This window comes from Sciurus carolinensis, chromosome 4, assembly GCF_902686445.1.
Source record: "Sciurus carolinensis chromosome 4, mSciCar1.2, whole genome shotgun sequence".
Lineage (NCBI taxonomy): Eukaryota > Metazoa > Chordata > Mammalia > Rodentia > Sciuridae > Sciurus > Sciurus carolinensis.
This window is the reverse complement of record NC_062216.1, coordinates 152,723,362-152,747,451: the sequence shown is the minus strand read 5'-3', so window position 1 is coordinate 152,747,451 and position 24,090 is coordinate 152,723,362. Positions and strand designations below refer to the sequence as shown.

At 47.3% G+C, this 24,090-nt stretch overlaps 1 protein-coding gene across 2 annotated transcripts in view; it reads right to left on the bottom strand.

The window, feature by feature from the left end:
• Elk3 (ETS transcription factor ELK3) overlaps window positions 1–24,090 on the bottom strand; it is a 60,645-nt gene that overhangs the window by 30,132 nt on the left and 6,423 nt on the right. For both annotated transcript variants that reach the window (XM_047550085.1, XM_047550086.1), the window contains exon 2: window positions 4,704–4,912. In XM_047550085.1, the coding sequence (XP_047406041.1) occupies window positions 4,704–4,910 (207 nt within the window). In that variant the 5' untranslated portion in view covers window positions 4,911–4,912. The remainder of the gene's footprint in view (window positions 1–4,703; window positions 4,913–24,090) is intronic.

Genomic DNA, 24,090 nt, shown 5'->3' with positions numbered 1-24,090 from the left:
GACTAATGCAGCCCAATCATCCAAAGGCAGCAAGTTTTTTTTAAATTGATGCAACTTCTATGATGTGAGTGATCTGTATCTGAGTAGGACACATAGGCACCTTTGTTTAGCATTTACTGAGCAGTTAATATGTGCCAGAGGCTGTGTAAGGTACTGGGGCAACAAGAGAGGTTCTGCGAGAAGGACACCTGTGTAAACAAGACTGTGACATAAAGCAGCAGGCTTACAGGCATGCTCTTGTGGAGCATGGACCTACTGGGTGTCTGACGCTGTGCTGAGCACCTTGCACACATCCTCTCTCTTAACCCACAAGCCAGGCAATGAGGGGAGGCGCTGAGACTGCCCCCACTTCCCCTGGGGGAACAGAGAAGGCTGGGCTCTGACCAGGGCATCAAATTCACAGCCCACAAAGGCACTAAGGGCACAGGGAGCCTTGGACAGCTCAGGTGCACAGAGGCTTGATGCAGAGGGCAGGAAGGGTCAGCTAAATTTGAAGATGCCTCTGGAGTTTCCGCAGCAGTCCTGACATAAAAACAGAGGCGACCGATAGAGAAACCACCTGTGCCCATCAGCAGGCATCAAGCACAACGGAGCTCCTGAAAGCTCTAAAGCGAACACGGCCACTGTTCCAGGACTGGGCATCCAGCTCTGCGCGCCTGTGTAGGAAGGTGGCGGAAAGCTTTTCACTTTCTTCTCTACGCTCGTCTGAATTTCGCAAATTAGTGATAGAAAATATCATCATCCACCTTGTTACCCCGGCTAAGGCTTTGTCACCCGCCAGTCACCCGAGGGCGTCCGGGTCACAGTTCTCATCACTGCCCAGGTGTCAATGCAGCTAATCCCCTGCCACCCAGGGGGTAGACTTCACTGAGGCCCAGAGAGATGGGCAAACTACCTCCACCAGAGCTGGACTCAAGCCCGGCCCGCCAGCCCTGAGCTGGGAGCACCTCGCTATAATAACCTGGGTGCTGATGCGAGTTACTGGAACCATGATTAAAGCAGCTCGGCCCAGCGCGACTCAGGAGCGCGTGCGTTGTGTCCTCTGGTGTCCTGGCACAGTGCTGTACACACTTGCACTTTTTTCTCCTCTGCCCATTTTTAATATTCTGGAATGAGCTAAAAATATAACATATAACATATAAAAATAATGATATTCTCATGCTTGTCAACTCTGGCAGGGAAACTTCCCTATTAGGACAAATCAAGGCATTGCCATTTCAGTCAAGAGTGAAAAGATGAGAGCTAGCAAAGGACAGAAGGAGAAGACAGGGAAAGAGAACTGGCTGCAGGGCTAGGGAGTCACCCCCTGTGCCCCTTGCAGGCTCTGGGAAGTGTGAGGGAGATGGAGGAGGAGGAGGGGGAAGAGGAGAGGGAGGAGGGGGATGAGAGAGAGGAGGAAGGAGGAGGAAGGGGAAGGAGGAGGAGAAAGGAGGAGGAAGGGGAAGGAGGAGAAGGGGGAACAGAGGGGGAGGAAAAGGAGGAGGGAGAGGAGGAAGAGGGAAGGAGGAGGAGGAGGGACAGGAGAAAGGGGAGTAGGGAGGAGAAGGGAGATGAGGGAAAGGAGGAAAGAGGGGGAAGGAGGAGGAGGGGGAGGGGAGGAGAAGGAGGAGAAAGGGGAGGGGAGAGGGGATGATGGAGAGGAGGAAAGAGGGGAGGAGGAGATGGAGGAGTGGAGAGGGGGAGGGGTGGTGGGGAAGGAGGAGGTGGGAAGGGGAAGGGGAGATGGGGAGGGGAGGGAAGAAAAGGGAAGGGGGGAGGAGGAGGGAGAGGAAGGGGAGGAGGAGGGAGAGGAGGGGGAGGAGGAGGGAGAGGAGGGGGAGGAGAATGACCACAACACTGACAAGCTGACAGCGTCAGCCTGAGGACATCAAGGGCGCCCACATGGCCCTGGGCTTCACATTCACAAGGACCCTGCACCATCATGTCCCTCAGGTTGGCGGGGGAACCATTTAAGACTGCCGTTACTGCAGGTGGAAAACATCAGATACTGGCAGTTTGCTCCAGTTGAGTTCACACAGATCATCAGTCTTGCTAGCAAAATTGAAAGCGTTCACCATAAAATGTAAAATAAAGCATCACTAACGTCACCTTCTTTTTTCCTATCTCGCCCTGCCCTCTTTACTTCTCCCTCCCCCCCCTTTCACTCACCTCCTTTCTTCCCTTTCATCTTCCTCCCCCTCTCCTCCCTCTGCTTCTTCTTCTTCTTTCTAAACTGCTTTAAGAGTCTGCTATGGCTGAGGTGTCCCCCATGAGTTCGTGAGTTGGAAGCTTGGTCCTCAGTGTGGTAATGTTGGGTCAGAGGAACCTTTAAGAGCTTTGGCTCAGTGTGAGGTACCAGGTAACTGGGAAGACTGCCCTCAGGGGAGGTCAGTCTTCTTGTGGGACCTCAGTCCTGTGAGAGTGGGCTGTTACAGAAGAGTGAGACTGAACCCAAGTATTTTAGGCTTCCCGTCTCATCATGTCATCTCTTTCTCTCACACGCGCTCCCACCACAGTGTCATCCTCCATGTTGGGATGCAGTCAAGGGGCCCCTCACCAGAGCAAGTACCATGCTCTCTAAAACTATGAACTAAATAAACTTTCTCTTTACAAGGCATCAGTCTCAGGTATTTTGTTACAGCAAAATGAAATGGACTAATAAAAATCTAACTTTCAATTTTACCCATCCCTTGAAAGTACTTCCTGTGGAAGAGTCAAACTGCCATGTCAGCATGCTTGTGTGGATGCATGTGGGATGTGGAAGGAAAGACATGCTGCATCCTCTTCTGGTGGCCAAGCCCACAATGACACAGTAGGACAACAGGCTTCTCCTGCTCATACCGTGAGGTCCAGATGCTGCTCAGAGGCCGCTCCAAAGTCCCATGGCCAGACCTCTGCTCTGCCCCAGCAGGAGAGGAAATAGACAAGGCTGGCAAGCAACCCCCAGTGGCCACCTGGGCCCCAAACCTTGGGCTCAACGTTCTACACAGCATCTGCTGGGATTTTTCAATACTGGAGTTCTTGACGACAAAGCAAATGTTCTTGTTGTCATTTCTAGGTTATAATAAGCCCTGGGCAGCCTGACTCCCTACCTGGAATTCACGTGTACAAAGGAAGAGAATGTCCCAGAAGGCATCACGAGCCTGCGCCTTTGGCAAGGAACCCTCGAATACCAGCTGGGCTCAGATCTGGGCCCTGCCTCGCACAGGCTGCCTGAGCGGGGGCAGGTTTTCAATCAAAGCCGCAGGTTCTCATCTGTACAAGCAGGAGGCTTCAGCAGCACAGCACGGGTCTCACGGGGTGTCGCCCGGTTTAAAGCGACAGGGGAAGGAAGTGCTCAGCACGGAGCCTTGTACACCTAACAGAAAGTACCAAATGTACTTGAAGACCACAATAAACGCTTTCTCTCCAGATGAGAAAATCTGCCACAGGGATGGGGACAGAGGAAACCTCCAGCCAGGAAATCCCTGCCGGCTGCAGAGACGCACCTCGGCCCCACGCTCAGGAAGAGGTGAAGGGAGTCCCAGGCAGAGATCTTTTCTTTGACACCTTGATTTAAAACAAAGAAAACGCCAAGCTTCTAGGCACGCGGCCAGCAGGCAAGCTGGACTGTTTTCCTTTCGGGGTGTCCCGATTCCCAGGGTACAACTTAGAACCCGGGGAAAATGCGAAGCAACACACCATCTGCCGCCTTCAGACGGTGCAATTAGCAAGAAGTGTCTTCCCTCTTAGTGGGACTCTGCATTAAGTCAGGGTTAATTAATTGCCGCATTAAAGGAAAGCACCTTTAGCATTTCAATGACATAATCATATGCAATTACGATCACATAAAGGAACACTTTATAATTAAAGATGTCTTCACTTCCTGAAATGTGTAATCCTTATGTCTTCAATTCCAAAGAGGTTGGCAGACAGAAAGCACTAAATATAGATCAGGATCTAATATTTAAATCAGTTTTTAATTCACCTTTCAATATGAACGGTAAAACCAGAACAAAAGCCTATCGTTACTATGACTGTAAGTTTTTATGTCTATGTGACTAAATACTCAGCAACAGCACACTAGCATAGAAATGGTCAACAATTACGGGCCTGAAGTGGTTCTGCCCCAGCAGCATATCAACTCCTTGTCCAGGAATGCACTAAAACTCACCCCAAGTGTCTCGGCAATTACACTAGACTGTCACTTAACCAAGCGTCCTGTTTCATCTCGGTGACTCAGAAATGAAAATGAACTTTCTTGGAATTAGGGAAGTTTCCCACCACGTTGCAAATACCACGTACCAAGCACTGTTCAAAGGACCCGACCTGGAGTGGCTCAGTCGGTCTCCATACCTGGCCTGAGATGGGCACTCGAGGGATCCCTACTTTGTAAGGGGGGACGCTGAAACAATGGAGCCTTAAAAATCAGGTGTCCATGCCCCCACCGCTCAGGAAAGGCCCTCCTGACTCAACTGTAAACCAGAAAGGAGCGACAGACTTTCTAGACTTGAACGCTCCTGTCCCTGGAGCAAGTCAGCATTAGGAAAGCCCCGCCACCTCCTGACTTCTAATTCCCGTGGCGAGCAATGTCCGTCAGCAAACTGCAGATGAAACGGAGAAAACTAAATCCACAGTGACATCCGCGGGGTTCCAGAGGAGGAAGAACGATCCTCCCAGGAGGTTTTGCTAGGAACAGGGAAGGGGACCCTCCCCAGGCAGGCTCCCACAGGGTCAAGGCTTACCTTGTCATAGTAGTATCGCAGCGCTCTGCTCAGCTTGTCGTAGTTCATATTTGTCTTGTTTTTGCGGAGTCCCCACAGCTTGGCCACTTCTTCTGCTTTGAGGAGCTTGAATTCACCATCGTTCGAGGTCCAGCAGATCAGATGCTCGTGTTTCTGGTCCAGCAGCAACTGCAACAGGAACTGCCACAGCGTGATTGCACTCTCCATACCTGCGGGGAGAGGAGCCAGGTCAGGAGCCGCCCAGCCTGCCGGGGAGGGGGCTGCAGGGTGCCCGCTCCTCCCGCAAGGCTCCCGTCTCAGCAGGCCACTCGGAACCAGGACATTCTTTTTGTTGTTCTTTTTAGTTATACACAAGAGTAGAATCTCTTTCAATATATTTCTACAAACATGGAATATTATCTCTGCATTTTTTGTAAGCGACTTTGATCCAGAAGTACATGGAAACCCTGTGATCCTGGAATTCACTACGCACATCTCAGCAAGGGCTAGTCCGGCACTGGGAAAAGGATGAATGACATGACCACTTGTGGAATCCATCCCCAAGCCTTCCTGATTGAACATCAGTGGCTATTCCCGCCCACACTGCCCAATCCTTTGTTGGTCAGTCTCTAACCAACAAATGCGGTGCACGTGCTAAGTGCATTTATACAGGGGTCTCCGGGTCCTCTGTCACGTCCCTGGGCATGACTGTCCCTTCCCACAGCATGCTGAGCTTCAAGAGGGGGAAGGGACTCAGTCAGGCTACTCCTTGCATTGCCAGCAGTAACCTGACGTAGCACAAGGCCCGAGTGTGGCAGGGGCCATCAGTAGATCCCACGGGAACCAAAGGACCAGTCATGGCCAACGGAAGCCCTTCCCAGGCACTTGTCCCACGGCAGGTGCACCCAGGGGAGAAGCACTTTCTCCCACTGGGAGAGGAGACACTACAGAAGGCTTTCCTTTGACTATGGAGTAGAGTTTGTAAGTGCTGTTCCTTCTTCCTAAGATGCTGTTCCCTTGCTTGAGAGCCTGGTGAGATCCTACTTGTCCATCCCAACCCAGCTCCTGCGGAACCTGCTAGTCTCTCTACTTTGGTCACTGGAGGATATTCGTTAACGAGCGCTGATTCTAAAACAGTAACAACAACAATAATAATTACCCATTTGTTTGATCACTGTTTGCTTAATTAAGAAGTAGGAAATGGCTGGGCCGGCCTCAAGGACTTGCTGTAGATCAGCTGTCCTGAGTGGATTCCTCAAGAGCCCTCACTTTGGATCTGGGAAGGATGGATTGAGGTTTGGACGCTGAGCCAAGGAAGCCAGGACAAGACCAGAGGGCAGAAATCTAGCTTCTGGTAAGGAAAATGCACCAGAGAGGGAGCCAAGCCTGATAGAACGAGGGATCGTCCTCTCCCACAGCAAGGAGACGGTGAAGTCCTTGGGACAGCCCAGGGGACAGCAACGGGCAGCAGAAACAAAGATGCACAACTCTGGAAGCCAGAAAATTGGCCCTGGAAGGGTTGTTTGTTCTCATTGATTTTTACGGGTGCATTATAATTATACATAATAGTGGGATTCAGGGTGACATGTTTGCACGTGCTCACAATAAATGGGGTCCCTTCCGTCCCCCAGCACGGGAGGGTTACTTACATCCATCGTCACTCCACAACCCCCCACCTGCCAGCTCTTGCGGGAGCGGCCGTCAGACCCTGACGACAGTCATCCTTCTCCCTTTGCACACAGGGATGGATGTGACAATATCCAGCCATCCCACAAGGACGCATTTCCTTACTTCCGTTTACGTGTTTCGCCAGAAGCATCTCATTGTCTCCCAGGGTGAGGGTGCAACACAGTGGAAGGAAAGCGGGTCAGGAACGCACTCCGAGTACCCAGGGGCGTTTCACTTATGGTTCTTTAAAGGGGACATTCCTTACACAAGTCAGTGTTCGCCACCATGGTCATGCTGTCCATACAACTGCCCGTCAGGCCGACCGCCAGGCTCCGCGGCACCTCGTGGGCCCAACTCCCCATGCGGGTCACCCTCCTGATGATGTGCAAGGGAGCCACAAACCGTCCATCACTGGTACTAAGAACCACTAACCATTGTGTCAAATTCCTGGTGTCGTCTTGGCCAAACACTTCAGACTGAGCTTTCAAACACATTTAGGGGATGTTCAGAGGAACTTGCCCGAAAGGGCAGAAGGTTCCAGTGAGCTTGGGGGTCTGTGGGGAAGGAGGTACTGGGTCTCTGGCTCACAAGCCAGGTGGGAAAGTGGTCAGCCACCACCTCCCTCTCTACCTTTAACTGACAAGGATCATCCTGTTCCCAATGAGACAGAGGCAACAGAAACATCTATGCAAATGTTTTACACTGTGCTTCTACCCACCAGGCCTCCTTGGAGCTCCTGAGAATAATCTTTCATGGTGTTCCAACACTGTGTATTAGAGGCCCCGAATGTCCTCAACTCTCCCCTCCTTCTTGGGGTCAAGTGGCTGTGCAGTACCACAGGACAGTGGACATGATACATTTTTCTCACCACGCTGACATCTGGACTTGCCTTCATTTGGCCAGTGGACGGCTGGGTAGATGTGCTTATTCTGAGCCATGGTCTGAAGGTGTCTCACCTACACTTTTTCTCCTGAGTTTCCATTACCGCTGTGAAGCAGCTACCCCAGAATGAGACCAGGGAGCCAGCCTGAGCTCAACTCAAAGCCTGGAGCCAAGTTCCACCAACTAAAGCTGTACCCCTGAGGCTGACTTGTGAGAAAAGTCAATGTCTCCATAAGCCAATGATTCTTGGGACAGTTTGTTACCCAGTACTGTGAGAGCAAAAGCTGACTGTTACCATACGTGGTGTATTTGTTTCTCTCTTCACTGGGGCACGTTCATAATGCTGAAGTGTGTCTAGACTCAAAAAAGCAGGCTACTGGACGTGGGGGCACTGTGACTCTGTCTACTCAGAGGCCACACGTGGGCTGAGTGGCATCCATGGATGCTAAGGCCACAACCTGAGGCAAAGACAGAAGAAGGGAAGTGGGGAAGGAAAAAGGAGATGGCAACGAGCAGAAGAGGGACAGAGAGGGGAGGGAATGGTGGGCACAAGGACCCCCTGCTTCAGGGGCTCCCTGTTTTCTACAAGAGAGGAAGTGGGCCCAGAGGAGGCAAGGAGTGGGAACCAGGAGTCACAGACAACTCTGAGGCCCAGCAGGGCCTGGGGGTGCGCAGGAGGATTATTCAGAGGAGCTGACCCAGGGATCAGGCCTCAAGTGCGCAGGGCCCATTCTGGGCCGGTTGTCATCCTGCGCTGTCTTCCTCCTCTCCTTGAGCCTGCCAGATGCAATGACTGCGGTCACTAAAGCTCCACTGCAGAAAATCCAGCCACGCATTGCTCAGCGATGAATCTCCAGTGTTCCCCTCCCCTCATAATCCTCTCTGCAAAGATGGGGCGCTCCTTCCTGCTCTCAGCAGAAGGGATTCTGGGAGGCCGCGGTGGCCCTGGGCAGCTCTGCCCCTACATGCCCCTGGCCGGAGCCACCTGTGATTAAAAATGGGTGCTAGGGGGGCAGGGCACAGCGGGCAGTGGGCCACCAGCTGCCTACCTGACTCCTGTCCCTCCCTTTGAGGGCGTGGACTGTGTTTCTTTGATGTTTAGTTTAGTTCCACTGTTTATCCTAATTATGATGAAATTGAGTTTCATAATTTACTGTTGTTTTCATACATAATCAGGCATTATGTTCTATCACACCTCTGCCAGCTGCAAATTCTGCCCTCTGGGTTGTTGGAGAAGAAAAAAGTTTCGACATTGTGACGGGAGAGGATGCCCTTCTCCTCAGCTGACCACTGTCCACGTGAGCAAATCCTTCTGAATAAAAGGATGTTTTTCCTAAATTAATTCCTCGACAGCTAGAATCCTTAATGAACTCTGATACCTTAACACACGAGTAGAATAAAGTCCCATTTATCTGGAAGCCACCATAATTCAGACGGCCCCCTGTGGCGCTGATGAATAAACCGTCCAAGAAGGCTGTTGATACTTGAGATTTCCATGTGACACATTATTATGTCAACGGAGGCCTGAAGTTAAGAGATTTCATCAGCTTAAATTAATTTAGTTCACTACCCACAATGCCCAGCTTAAAATCTGTAGAACACATGAAAGAAATGCTAGAAAGCTCTTAAAAATGTCTCCCAAATCATTTTTTTAAATTAACCTGTTTAACTTGCACATTAACGGGGTGCAGTACATTTCACCACATGCACACAGCACGCACTGATTAACGGGGTCACTGCTGTTCCCCCCCCTTATCTCTTTTTATGGGGGCAGCGTTTGAGCACCTCTTGCGTAGGTCTTCATAAAACACACGCTAGGTTGCTGGGGACCACGGTCACCTCTGGGCTGCAGAGCACCCAAATTTATTCCCTCCCTCCACCCATGTTTCAGCCTCCCTGATCCACACCCCCCGTCCAAATCAATTTTCCTTTCTAATTAGAAAATGTTTTTCTTTCCCCTTCCCCTGTCCAGACTTTACTTGGAGTGCACGAAATTTTATTCAGTGTCTTAATGCCATTCTTTACGGGACCTTGAACACTGTGCTTTCCTATTAGGGAGCCTCGGTCCACTTTTAAAGGCACACAGCTCTTACAGGAAGAGAAGCCCTCCACTTTCCCTCTTCCTCTGGCCCCACCTCCACCTTGTTTCCTGCAGGGCCTTCCCATCTCTGGATGGTCTCTCACCATTTCTGCTGGAGCTGACCAGAGATGACAGACGGGCACAGCACTTGGCTTGGACTCCCCTCTCCCCGCCACTGCCCTCTCCAAAGAGCAAAGCTGCTGCTATTGGCCCCACTGTTCCTTTTCCTTTGTGTCAGTTAGCTTTCCGTCACTATGACAAATGCCCAAGGAAAATGACTTAGAGGAGGGAAAATTAATTTTGGCCCATGATTTCAGAGTTTTGAGCCTGGTTCCGAGGCAGACACCTCATGATGGAAAGACATGGTGGAAGAAGGCTGCTCAGCTAAGGACAGCTGGGAAGCATGGAGACAAAGAGAAAGGCAGGGGGGTGCAGAGTGGCAGGCCAGGGACAAGATATGGTTACTAAGGGCATATCTGCAGTGACCTACTTCCCCGACCACGCCCCACCTAGCAAGTTTCCTCTGTTCAGCTTTCAATGGATTAATCCACTGATGAGGTAAAGCCCTACGATCCAGTCACCCCCCCAGCTGTGGTGGGGGACCTTACATAATTTCACATGAATTGTCCAGTGCTGGACACAGTACGGAAACATGGGGACCTTGACACACTGTTGGTGGGAATGCAAATGAGCACAACTGCTATGGGGGTCCTATGGAGGATCCTCAAAAAATTAAAAATAGTACTACCGTATGACCCAGCAACCCCACCACTGGGTACAAACCCAAAGGAAATGAAAGGAATGTGTCAAAAGGACACCTGCACTGCTGGTCTATTGCAGCACTGTGACAGCCAAGATTTGCAATCGCCCTAAATGCCAGTCTGCAGATGAACAGAGACAGTGTGGTATATGTACACAAGAGAGTATTATGCAATCCTAAAAAAGTGAAACCCTATCATGTGTGACATCGAGGACAGACCTGGAGCACATCCTGTCCAGTGAAATAAGCCAGGTGCAGAAGGACCCACACTGCATGACCCTGTTCATATGAGAAACCTAAACACAGTCCGTCTCACAGAGGTGACGTAGCATGGCGGGGAGCAGAAGCTGGGGAGAACAGGGGCAGGGAGGGGCGCTCAGTTTCAGTTAGACAGGAGGGACAAATTCTGGTGCTCTACTACCCAGCAGGGGGACTACAGCCAATAATAATGCATTGTATATTTCCAAATAGCTGGGAGGGGATGTTGAATGTTTTACCACAAAGAAATGGTAAATGTTTGATGTGATGCATATACTAATTATCCTGATTTGATCATCACGCAGGGATACCTGTATCAAAACATCATGTTGTACCTCATAAATATGGACAATTATGATGTCAATTAAATAATTAAAATAATAAAGTAACTTGTCAAATTTGAATCATATGCATACCACCTTTAAAAGAGCAGGGAAAAGATGAATAGATTTACAGTGCTGACAAGTTCTCCTTATTAAAATTTTTATTATAGTCTCCCTTAAAGATAAGCAACAAACTGGATATGAAGCTTCTCAAGATATGTGATTGCTTTTTTTTTTGTTTTTTTGGCATCAGGGATTGAACTCAAGAGCACTAAACCACTGAGCCACATCCCCAGGCCTTTTTGTTTTGTAATTTTGAGACAGGGTCTCACTAAGTTGTTTAGGGCCTCGCTAAGCTGCCGAAGCTGGCCTTGAACTTGCGATCCTCCTGCCTCAGTCTCCCCAACCACTGGGATTATAGGTGTGTGCCACCATGTCCAACTGTATGATTCTTATGCAATAAAACACATTCCTCCTCTGTCCCAAATTAATGACTAACTTTACATATGAGAGACGAGGTTTTGCTGAAACCCAATCGCTTCTCAACAAAAAGTAATAGCAATGACTATTCCAATGCAGATTCTTTTGGAGTCAGTGTTTATACACTGTACCCAGTTCAAGAGCAATTCCCTCTGCTGCTTTTTCTTTCTTTCTTTTCTTTCTTCCTTTTTTTGAGTTCCTACTGTATACCAATACTGGGTATTTGGGGCACATCAGTGAACAGAAAGGACAAGGACTTCTGTCCCTCTAGTGTTCACAGTCTGGTGAAAGGAGACAGGCCATGAGCAGCAAACCTGATGAACTAAACTCCATGTGTTGGAAGATAACAGTTATGGAAAAATGAAACCAGAGCCAGGTAAGGGGCTAGGAGACCAGGGCATGCCTACAGGGGGTAGCAGGGGTATCAAGGTGGTCATCAAAGGCCTCATGGAGAAGGTGAGAGAGGAAACATTCCCGTGTTAAAAATTTTTTCTTCAAAAGGTTTGTAAAAGCACGACTGCTGTACAGATATAAAAATGAACACATGTCAAAAATGGTATTTTACCCATTAACCAACAAGAGAACCAGGCAGATGTTATAATGGATTCAGGAAAGAATTTGAATAATAGAGGCATTTATAGATTAGAATTACTGAAAAATATGCAAATGGAGACAAAACTGAGGTTGGGAGGGGAGTCAATGAAACACTGCGAGACAGAACAGAATTTGCATATCTATAGACAAGAATTATTTTGCTCCCAGTTCTCTATAATTAACAAGGTTTGTAAAATAGCTTCCATAAAATCAGAATTATATCAGGGGTCTTCTCTAGAGTCTAGACAATGCATAGGTTTTTTTCTTTTTTAAACTAAAATACGATTATTTTCTATACCTGGAAGGTGAGAGAAGGAACTACTTTCACCTATTTGAAAGGCTACTTAGTGGGTAAGAACAGGTTCTGGAGCCAGACTGTATGGCTCAAATGCAAGCACTAGCCCTATCTGGCTGTGGGTCTTTGGGGAAGGTACTTAACCTCTCTGTGCCTCAGTAGCCCATGGGGATGTGCCAAGGGCAAATGGGAACGATGAAGAACTCCCTTACAATGTTGCTATAGGGATCACAGGAGTTACTGATAGTTTCTACCTGGTACACAGCAAGTGCTACTTAGATGTTAACTGCTACTACTTTTTAAGAAACAAGGGGACCTCTTCCTAGTGCCGGCTGTGACATCACCGGCCCTTCACCTGTCTTGCAAGCATCATTCAGAAACTGTATCCAGTGTGGTTCTTTGTTCACTGGGCAATGACCCCACTACAGGCACCAAACGCCCAGGAGAACTTTGATCTGCACGGTGCCTGCCGTTGGTTTATAAGGTGCCTTGGCATGCGCTTGCGTTTATTTTTTCAGACTGTCAACAGAAATGGAAACACAAACAGTTGTACATTCCTGCAGGTAACACAGATCCCTGAGCGCCTGTTCTCTGACCGCCCAAGAAGCACTGGTGAGGGTGGGGCACCAGGCCCTGGGTGGGGGTGGGCACACTCTGCTCCCATCCGTCTAGAGGGGGCCAGGGAGCCACGTGGATGAGACTGTGGGAGCAGAAAATGGTAAACATTCTGCGATGACAAGGGCCAGGGATGATGGGGACAGGGCCCAATACGCCAGCTGTCAGGGCAGCAGAGGCAGAGCAGAGGACAGAGGTGGCCCCCGGTCAGGAGCTGGCCCCTGGCCCCGAGGGGGACACTTCAGCAGCTTCTAAGTGATTGCTTTCTGCCTCCGTTCTGTGTTTAAACTTCTCTGTTTTTAAAATGCAACTAATATGAAAACAAAACAAAAAAAGCTTTTGTATCCCTTAGTCCTTTGTCTTGCTTTAAAAAAAAGAAAAACTCTTGGATTCATTCGTTAATCTGGACAGAGTATCAGAGTGCAAGATGCTATGGATGGAACCTACTGTTTGGTCCCAGTGCCCCTCGGCCCACCGGAGCGCTGCCGGTCACCTGACACTGCTCATCCTCTGGTGGCCGGCCTCCGCCGCCTCCGGCTCAGAGCCGCAGTCCTCTCCATGGAGGCGGGTCTGCCTCCAGTCGGCCACAAGGTGGCGCCAGACGTCCTAACGTGAGTGGGCCGCACAGAATCCTCAGGCGAAGTCAGGTTTTGCTTCCATTCTCAGACGTCAAAATAACCCACCTATTTGTTTTTCTATTGATGGCAACCTAGCACTTCTCTTTGCATGTTCTGGGCTTCGTTTTTCGTGTTGCACTAGCGTGGGAGCTAAAGGGGCAGAATGATCATCTTTGATTTTCTTAAACTTTTATGTTGTGAACACTAAACAAATCAACTAATTAAAAAGAAAAACTAGGAATGTGAACCCCCAGAAAGGAAGAATATTCCTGCACAAATACACAGTGTAGGTGTCCAGTAAGAATGTGTGTTTTTCTTTGTTAAAACTTGCACAGTTAGGAGCTGAAGAAATAGCTCGTGTTGGAGAACGCTTGCCTAGCATGCACAAGGACCCCAGTTCGAATCCCTGGCCCCTCAGATGGGAAGGGGGCAAAAAAAAAAAAAAAAGAAAACTTGCGCAGTTAGTAAAGTGAGAGAGTCTGAGCTCTCCCCCTGAAAATGTGTTTAGAGTATCATCTGCATGTTTCAGTCCCACTACATTATCACTGTCCAAGAAAAAGGGCAGAAACCACTTATTATATAAAACAAACCACACTGAAGCTATGGAACTGGAAGGCAATATTCTGTATTATGTGGAGTCTGCAATAACTGAGCACAGAAAAACCTTAAGGCATTAAGTCAATAAGGAAAACTCAATAAATATGCAGCCCTTATAAATTCTGATGTCTTTTTGTTATTTTTATGAGGTGAAGCTGATTTAAAATTTATTTTCAAAAAGCATTTTAATTATTGTCAATGATCACATGTAAAAAAAAAATGCATGAGACCAAGTTCATGCCAACTGAAGCTTTCCATTGATTAAAAAATGTTTGTATTCTCATCTGTTCCATAAATATTTAAGATTGTTCATTTTTAAAAAGGAAAAGAGAGGTAGATGCTGCTTGTTCTATTGACTTACCCTTTACAATTTGCATTGTCTTTTAAATAACACTTCCAACTGAGGAAAGAGAGACTTCTTAGAAGAATCACTGACAACAACTGTCATAACAAAATATATAATTAAAAAAATATTTTGTTTTAGTTGTAGGTGGACACAATACATTTATTTTATTTTATTTTTTATGTGGTGCTGAGGATTAAACCCAGGGCCTCACGCATGTTAGGCGAGCACTCTACCACTGAGCCACAACACCATTGCCCCAAATATATTATTTACTGTGTGTATGAACCACCTCTCTTTCCTTCTGAAACTGGGTTCTTTCTGGGTAAATTAGAATTAGCTGAGTTGGTTCACTGCTGACTTTCATATGGGTGAGTTTTCTCTGGAAAAGTAAATGGATGGTTACATTGATTCCTGCTGGGAAAGTATCTCTGGGCCATTCTGACTTCCTCCCACATCCTTACCTTCATGCCATTTCCCTCCCCACCCTTGCACAACCCAGCCCTATCTTATCCCACATCTTCAGAGAAGGCCCACATCAGGATGGGAAGGGGCCTATTCTCAGTCCAGGTTGCCTCACCGGGCACCTCTTTATCTCTAATTTGGCAGGTTCCCCAAACTTCTTCAGGTTCCTGGTATTGAGTTTATTCTTTCTGGGCTTGGAGAAGAAGAGATACTCCACCTACAGAGTCAATAAACAACTGGTTGTCCTCAAATCCTACACCTATTTCTCTGTGCCTCAAAGAAGCCATTTAAATGAGATGGCGTATGGGAAAAGTGAGAACAGTGCCGCAGACGACAAGTACCATCATGTCGCCTTCTTATCAGCCTCAGGGCAGCCTCCAACAAGGTTCCACAGCCGGAGCTATTTATTTTTATCCATCAGCCATTCCAACATGATACCTAACATCCAGCATGTACCCAATTAAAAGGTGTTCAATGAGCCAGTTACTTGGGATCTCAACTTCTTTACTCTTATGGTGGGACTGTACTATCTGACTCCTAAAATGAACTAAATAGCTTAATAATTTCCCCTCTCAGAACAAAGATGGACTCGCCCACATCTCCACCGGCTCTGAAGGCTGGGGCCCTGCGTGTCCCCACGTGGCTTGCGAGGTAGCCACACAGAACATGACAGGTGTTGCCTTGAATATACACACCTCCATTTAATCTCTTATTTGAAAATATCAGACAAAAATTTTATTGGGCAGTTCAAGGAACACAAGCCTGCCAGATCAAAGCAGCCAACAGGTCACCCAGACTTTGCCAGTGGACCCGCAGTCCATTACAGCCACGTGGTTAACCACACCCACCGCCCCCATTCACCATCATGCCCAGGAAACAGATTTAGAAGCACTGGGCAATGCAGGGAGAATCTCTTCAGGTGACCAACTGTATTAAAATAGCAGACCCTGTCTTGAAAGATGAGTCGGGCTGTAAAAAGCTGGGTCAGCCCTGCTCTGGGGTCTCACGTGGAAGAGCAGGCCTGTGGATCAGGCTTTTTCTTTAAACAGATGGGCTGTAACTTCCCAGCTGTTTTTGGATGAAATCCTGAACATTCACTTTCTTTGCAGTGGCTTTTGTTGTCCGTGTTGTTGGCATGAATCTTTTCTGGCCTGCAGCACATCCCCCTCCAGTTCTCGTACTTGGTAACATTCAGCTTCCTCTTCTTCTGCAGGTTGCAGGCAGGAAACTGGAAAATGGGCCACAGGAAACCTGGCCTCCCACATCTGTCCCACTTTGTAACTGCAGCTCTGGTTTCATCTGGTCTTGTGTGTCAGCTGTTTTAACCCTCAACACGACGGCCAAACTCTGCTTTCTGAAAGAACACTGATGTGCTTACCGCCCGAGAAAACTCCCTCAGAATTTGTGGCCTTCTCAAGGGAATTAACCACATGAATTCAATGGGGGGAAAAAGTCCTAAGCAGATTCTCCTAAAGTCACTTGGATCAAGAGAGCATGGAACTAGAAAAAGGATTCACTAGATGTGTTATTACACATAGTTAAATGTATCTAAAAATGTTACTTTAGAAAACATTATATATATAAATATAAAACTACTAGTTGTCCAAGGTTGCCTGATGAATTCTAATTTGCTACACTTGGATAAATAACATGAAAATAAGCTGGGATCATTCATCATTATCATCAATCTCATTATGATACTATTTTGAATTGTTTCCTATCACAACAATTAAGTGGAACTATATGAAATTATAGTTTTTAATGGCTCAAAAAGAGTTGAATACCAACAATATCATACACTTAACCTAAAAAATATAATCACACACATAAAACAGATGTGTGTGTGCATTCACAGTCACAAATCCAGAGCAGGATCTTCTTCATGTATTTGGTTCATGGATACTTTTGAGAATGTAAGACTAAGAGGGGGAAGAAAATAAGAAAATGTGTGTATACACACAAACACAATTAATTTATCAATCAAGAGCCTTGTTCTAAGGAAATGTTAGTTATATCCTCCACCACCGTCCAATACTGAGATTTTTGTAGAATTCTCAAGAATAAGGCTCAGACAAAACAAACAAACAAACAAACAAAAAAAACCCACTCACATACATGCTTTTCCTTTGTAATGCTAACATGTAATGACCATGTATGTACCAGGCATGGTGCTGAATGCTTTATACATGCCACCTAAACTTCATGCTCTTAGTTCACTATGCCATGAGAACTTAAATGTGAAAGCAGACACTGGGCCCCAGGAATGAGAAGGACAAACAGACACACATCCAGGAGCATCTGACTCCCAAGTTCAGGTTAATGATCACCACACAGACCCCTGTGGAGGATTCCCTTCCCATATGCACACCCACTGCTACTCGGAGAAGTCTCCTGCTAATTTCAAGGCCAATGCAACATTCCCACTAGGGATCAAGACAGGAAGTATCCTTGTTCCTTTCTGGGTTTGCCTCATCTGTGACTCCAATTATTCTGGCTAAGTTGTTTCAAGAAAGAACCTTTGAACTCATCCCCCGCCACTTCTTTCTAACCAATTTCCTCTGTTAAAAGATGTGTATACCGGTTTAGACAGGCCAGGTGCACCCCACATGAAATGATCGACGTTGGCTCTTGAGGACAAAGGAGGACAAGAGGTGCTATGGATTCTAGAACTCAGTTCCTCCTCAGACACAGAGAGAGTGGTCCTTTCATGGGGTGTGTGCACACAGGACAGTAGAATCAGCATGGAAGTCACAGGACACCTAAGTGAGCAAGCCTGACCCCAGAGAAGGGCCTGAAACACATGTGCATCTCCTGTCACTCTGAAATGAACCACGGCAACCACCCCACGTGTGAAGAAGGCCATGCTGGGAACCTCGCTGAATCGGCAATGGCACCTGGATGGTACCCAGTCACCAGCGGAACCTCAGCAACTTTCCTGGGAAAAGAAACACCTAGAACAAAGGCCTGTCCCAGGTTCTAAGAAAGTGGTCTCTGGGATTGCACTGAAGACCAGGATTTATCCCAAGAAACCAGGCTGCCTGGCAGCCAGTGAGACTTATTAAAATCTTGCCAACTGTCCTGAAATCTGAGCTTTAATTTAATGAGCTCCCCAATCTCCAGCACTGCTCCTCCCACCCCATAATACTCTTGACTCCTATGTTTTGGAGGCCTTTGCTTGAATGGAAAGCCTTTTGCCCAATTTTCTCTACTAGTAACATTAATAAAACTGAATCCTGTGCACTCAGGGGTAAAGCGGGAAGCCAGGACATACAAATGCTCATGGAGCCCAAGCCTTAGCGTTTGAGGGATCTGGAGCAGGGAGGCCAACTCCTCTCCTCCGGTCTTCTCGCTTGTGAAAGGTCGAGTAGGCCAGCCCCAGTCCTCTCCTTACGTGAGTGCTAGCAAACAAACAGTTTTTAAGATTAAAAGTATTTTGAAAGTTAAAATATGTAATCTAAGCTAGGGATGTAGGACTGGTGGTGGGCTGACCTAGCATGAGACCCTGGGTTCCACAAAGCAAATAAACAGGAATCCTTTTGATCTACACATTGTGGGACTGATTTTTGAAATAAGAGTGGAATACTGTCTTCAGCTCCAAGACAGCCTTCACAGAGATTTTCTTACCGTCTACGGTTATCTTACCATTGAAAAGGTATTTACTTAGATATTTTAAGATGGCTTTACAAAAATCAAAATAAAGGCAATCTCAAGACCCACTTCCACAAGAAGGAAATCATAATCTTTTAGATAAACTTGAAAGCTTTTCTGTACTAAAGAAGCTGGTAAAGCTCAAAATACACACGCAGTGCAACCAGAATACTTTTGTAGGATACAGAATGATGGTGGTTTTTCCACATTCAGCAACTGAGACATTTCCTGCCAGAGCATCCTCCAAACTCTTCTATTGTGTGGAAACTGTAAAATCTTTCTAAATCAGGACTTCCTCCTATTATGCTTCAGAGGCGTCTTTCTGGGAAGGGTAGATCCAAGGCAAAAGGTAGGAATTCCTGCAGCACCACCCAGTGGAAACATTAGAAGAAAGGAAAAGAAAAAAAAAAAAAAGATAAAGTATGTTTCAAGAAAGGAAAGTCATGTCTTTGCTCCTCTCATGGAGTGGGTCACGGCTGCTCTGCATTCCTGGTGAGCTGTGAGTGTTCTGCCTACATGTGGACACATGCCAGGCCACACCTGGGTCGGGAAGGATGGTGCCACCCTAGGGGGAGGAAGTCCCAGGTGGGGTCAGGTGTGAGCTGTGACACCATCCCTTCCTCTCAGAAGGATCCCCGAGGGACCCAGGGAACCGGGAAGTCTGCACAGCTGTGCTCAACACCCCAGTCCTGCTGCAGCAACAGGCGAGGGTTTCCTGGCAGAGGTACCCAAACATCTGTGCGCCTTCCTCTTCCCCTGGTCCAGCTGCACCTGGTCTGGGCCACCTCCAACATCTGCACAGTGACTGTAGACTACCCCAGGAGGGAGAATTACAGAATCCCCCCACTCCAGCCCCCTGGCCCAGACCTCCAGTTGCCCCCAAGCTTGCCTCCAGTATGAGAATCACTTCTGCCCCTGTCCTTCCAAGGCCACTGTGGGTCCCACTATGAACCCACAGGTTGGCTGGTTGCCACCTCTTCATTTACTGTCACCACCAAAACACATCTCTCTTCACCAAATGCCTTCTCATGCCTACATGACACATTAGGCTACAATTTCTAGGGGAATGGACGGAGCAATAGGAACCCCTGACCTTCTCCTTCCAGCTTTGCTTCACAGAAAGCCCTGGCAAGGGAGAAAAGACACGCTCCTCCCAGAAAAACCTGGAACTTTCTTGCTTCTCCATAGAACTTAAAATAATAGTTTCACTTCTTCAATCATTTCTGGATGGCCAAATCACTAGGAAATCAACCCTCCTGGAAAACTTACCTCTTTCCCTCTTCCTGGAGTAAATTTCCTGAACCCATTTTAAATTTATTTTTTAAAATGATACAGAGATAGAGAAAAGGATGTCCGTTAGTTGAACTTAACATGGTATAGAGGTGTCTGATCAGGGTTAAAAATTCATAATACGGTGTATTTCAATGCCGATAATTTACAAAGGGCTATTAGAATTATAAATGTTTCTTTTTCTGAAACTAGACATGTGCCAAAACATGATCCTGGTTCATACGGATATTCGCTGGTCTTTGGGTACTGCTACATATAGTATTCTCAGAAAAATTATGACTACTGGTATTTGTGACATAAAATACCAGTGACATCACATTTAGAGATTTTTGAGAGGCACAAAGAACCTGTGGCAGAGGTGGTTACCTATGCCAGGAACTGGGCTCTTTTGGGCCCAAGTCTGTGGTCACTTCTGTGCCATAGAAGTCTGTGCCTTTTCTTTGGTGTTCTTCTCACAGCAAAACTTGTGTGATTTAGGTACTGCAAATTCTAGGCACGAACATGTATACATAAATCTGGTATGATAATATATTCACTTTGGGAGAGATCTATAAAAAACAGAGTCTGCAGTCTTCAATGTATCATCACCTGCTCATGTGGAAGACACGTGTGGGGATCTCTGCTGCATCTGAAGTCACAAGGTGGCGACTGCCCTCCTTAGTGCTGCTCTCCCCAGATGCAGATGCTCCTCACATTTTCAGTATGAGGTCTAGCTATAGACGACAGCTCTGGTGCCAAATGCAGAGGGCTCTTCCTTCTAAATCTAAGTAACTTCTCATTAAGTCCTTTTGCACATGAAGTGAAAACACAATGGTTAAGATAAGAGAGCAGGCAAAAGACCTCTCGTGTTTCACTGAATGTCTATTTGAAACCACGCCTGACTTGTAGACAAACCACAGTGAGTGGAACACGTTTAAAATATCTTGGTGTTCTGGTGGATGCTGTTATTTCTAAGAAATCTGCTGCAAAAATACACAGTGAATGATTTCAAAACTAAAGTATCTTCTCCAGCGCTTCTTACTTATAAAATCTCCTTTTTCATGAATCACCAAGATGCACGGAATAAGTGAAGGAAAGAATGTTAAAACTATTTCCAAGTGGTTGCCAGTGGTTCCTTCACACATGTGAGATGAATACAGTCACACAAACAGCTGAGAGAAGAACGCATGAGCGTGGAACATCAGGCCCAGGGCCCAGCGACCTCACTGCCCTTACACAGGAATCTGCCATCTACTGACTTGGCCAGGCCCTTTTTGAAATGCCACATACAACTTTCTTCCCTCTTTCCTAATTGTTCAGCATGACTACATTCACAAAATAAGAGCCAGATATTGATTTAGAGGACTTCCTCTCCAGCTTGTTAAAGCAAATATTAGGTAAAGTATTCGAATCATGAGGTGCATGATGATATTCTACACCAAGGTCTTGAAGTTTCTACTTTCTTCAAGACAAATTACTAGGTCTTAATATTTAGGTCAAAAACAACACAGGAAGTGGCAAAGGCCAAAGGATACTGCTCTTGCGGTTCAGCTCTGATTTAAATCAAAGCAAGGCAATGGCCTTCATTGAGAGCTTTTGAGAACCACAGTACACTTGGGTCATTTTGTTTGATTCATGATATCCTCAAATATCATCTTTATTTTAAGAAATTTTTAACGTTTTTCCATTTACCCACCTATCAAAACTGCAGAGCTAAGGATTAACAGTAAGCCAACTAATGAAGTGAACTCAGCAGTATGTTAAGAGGCTGGCGTCTGTTTTTACCTTCACCATTAAAGATGCAGTCCATCCAGCTGTGCACAGACCAGGCATCCAGCACAGATGTGAACACACCTCTGCCTTGGAGCAGAGGTTTAGAGGCACTCTTCTAAGATGTTTTTAAATAGAAAAAGATGCCATCCAATGCCTTCTGGTCTAAATGATCGGTATCTGGGTCTTGGCTTGGAAAAGAGGTAGGGATACTGGGAGAAATCACTTTCCTACTAATGCTGGTGAATTTGGATTCCAGGGGATTTCAAGTTCAAGATTACACAAGAAAACCAAGGCAGTGCAACTCACAGTCTTCGGAATAGTGCCAAATGGCTTTAAGTCTCTTCTTTGTATGTTCATAATAGGACTTGCTGAAATTATCAGGAATCTAAACTTTCTCCTTTCCTGAAAATTATATAATAAATCCAGGTTCTCGCCTGACTTCTCACAATGAAACAATGATCCTTCCGGGTGGAGAAGCTCAGTAAACACTCATAGGCACCCACCTCTGAACTAGGGCTCAGATCTACGTGGGCAGAGTGGCTCTGCACAGAGAAGCAGCAGAGACCAAGGCCACACGCTGTCCATATTCAGACCCTTCTGCAGCCTTTATCCTCAGGCAAACACAGGCCCTCCATGAGCGCACACACACTCCTTCCATGCCAATATCTTTCACTTTTTCACACTCTCCAGCTTTTGGATGTACTTTCCTAGTGTTAGGAAACGATCCTCAAATCAACACCACCTTTTCTTGCTTAGGGTACTGTTTAACAGAGGGGTCCATGGTTCTGGGCCCGGTTTTATCACTCTGAGGATGATGCAGAATCCCTGACTCAGCCAGGAGCCTTGGAGTGAATCCCTGGGCTTATCTTGCTATTTCTGCTGTGTTGGTCACTTTCTTCTAGTTCCGTGTAGCGGGAGAAATCTGCTGCCCAGTACATTCCGGTTAATTGAGGTGTGACCACTCCTTGGCAAAACCCTGGTGAAATTAATCAGCAGAACTAGCATTCTTCCACCAAAACCAATTGGGGTATTAGTCCTTGATCTTTCCATCATCACACAAGCAGAGACTTTATTTTAAAACTGAATCAGAAACATCATTAACCTCAAACAGTGAAGGACAAAAGCTACACATTTTTTTTTTCATAAGTGAAGAAAAGAACTATGAATATTCTGGAACTCAAACCTGATCATCCAAACTCAGGAGGAGAACTTGCCTCACTGAAGCCTTCCGTAAAGGAGAAAGGGTTACTTTAGAATGATTCACCGACACGGACAGAACTTCCCACTGAGATTCTTCCAGGCTGCGCCGTCCTGTGAATTACTTGCTGCTCACCAGCCCTTCTTGGCACCACAACCCTGGCTCCAACCACAGAACTGGAGTGTGTCCCCTTAGATATCAACAAACTAACCCAATGGCCCGACATCTCCCGTTCTTCAACACGATGGAAGACAGCACAGAAGGTCTTCGGGACTGTCTATGGTTCCCCAAGAGATTTGCCTGTTGTTAATCCAGGAAGTTCACTGTCTAGGGAAGCATTAGAGTCACGCAGAGAAACCAAGTGCTTTACCATGTCTGACGGCAAAGGGAGGGTGACTGCCCAGACAAGCGTCCCCTCCACTGAGGGCCAGCTATGGCACAAAGTGCTGGGATGGACAGGAGGACAAAATGGTCACAGGCCAGAGGGTCACACAGCCTGACCGGCACCCAGGTGTGGGACTCATCAGTAGGTATCCAGGGATCCCCTGCTATATGAAGTGAATGGGTTCAGGGTTTGGACAGTGACCTCAGAAAACAGGGCCACTGTGCCACCACATGCACTTGGTTCGTGAGGGTTGGAGAGAGAACAGTAATGAAGAAAGAGGGACCACAGCCCTATCTCCAGAAATATGTATCTAAAACCGTCCTGTGGCAAGGGCTCCGAAGGCCAGGAGGGGACGAGGGAGGGAGCTGTGGACGGGGGAAACAGCAGAGGCCTCCCCCACAAAGTGATGGCTGAGCTGAGAGGGAGCTAAGGGGTGACTACTCATTGGCTAGACATGGTGAAGGGAGGGATTCTCAGGAGAGAGGAGGGCATGTAGGAAGGCCCAGAGGTCAGGGGGGCACAGTGAGCGTTTGAGGAATTGAGGACAGGCCAGGGTGGCTGGCCCAAGTCACAGCCTGCAGCTCCGGGTAAGCGTTCAGGTCTTCAAGCTACACCAAAGCCGCTGAAGGAATTTCAGGAGGGGAGGGACAGGGTCAGTGTTCCAGCTCCTAAGAAGAAGGGGTGAGAGAGAATGTGGGAGCCCTCAAGACACTGGGTGGCAGAGGGAGAGCATCCTCAAAGACCACCAGTGGGAAGGAGCCGGAACTCCATCTGGTGATCCCAACCCTACCTGGGCCCACTCAGCACCCAACCCAGAGGCAGTCACTGCTGTCTCAAGAATGAGGGTGCCCAGGGTCACTAGGAATAGTGCTGCCTGTCACAAGCAAGCACAGCGGGTGGTCCTTGGGGTCTTCCCTATTCAATAAAGGGCCAACAGGGAATCCGAGGGGACACTGCCAGGGGAGCTTCTTTCCCACTGCGAAATCAGTGTGTCCAAACTGCTGTGTGTTTCCAAGTCGGTTGTTTGGGGATTCACTTCACACTTTCACAACTTGTGGAAGTCAAGTTTTGCTCCAAAAAAGTGTTATACAAATGGACTTCTGACTTGAAAGGGTCCATCCCAGAACCTCCACTTCAGTCACATTCCCATCTAGCCCA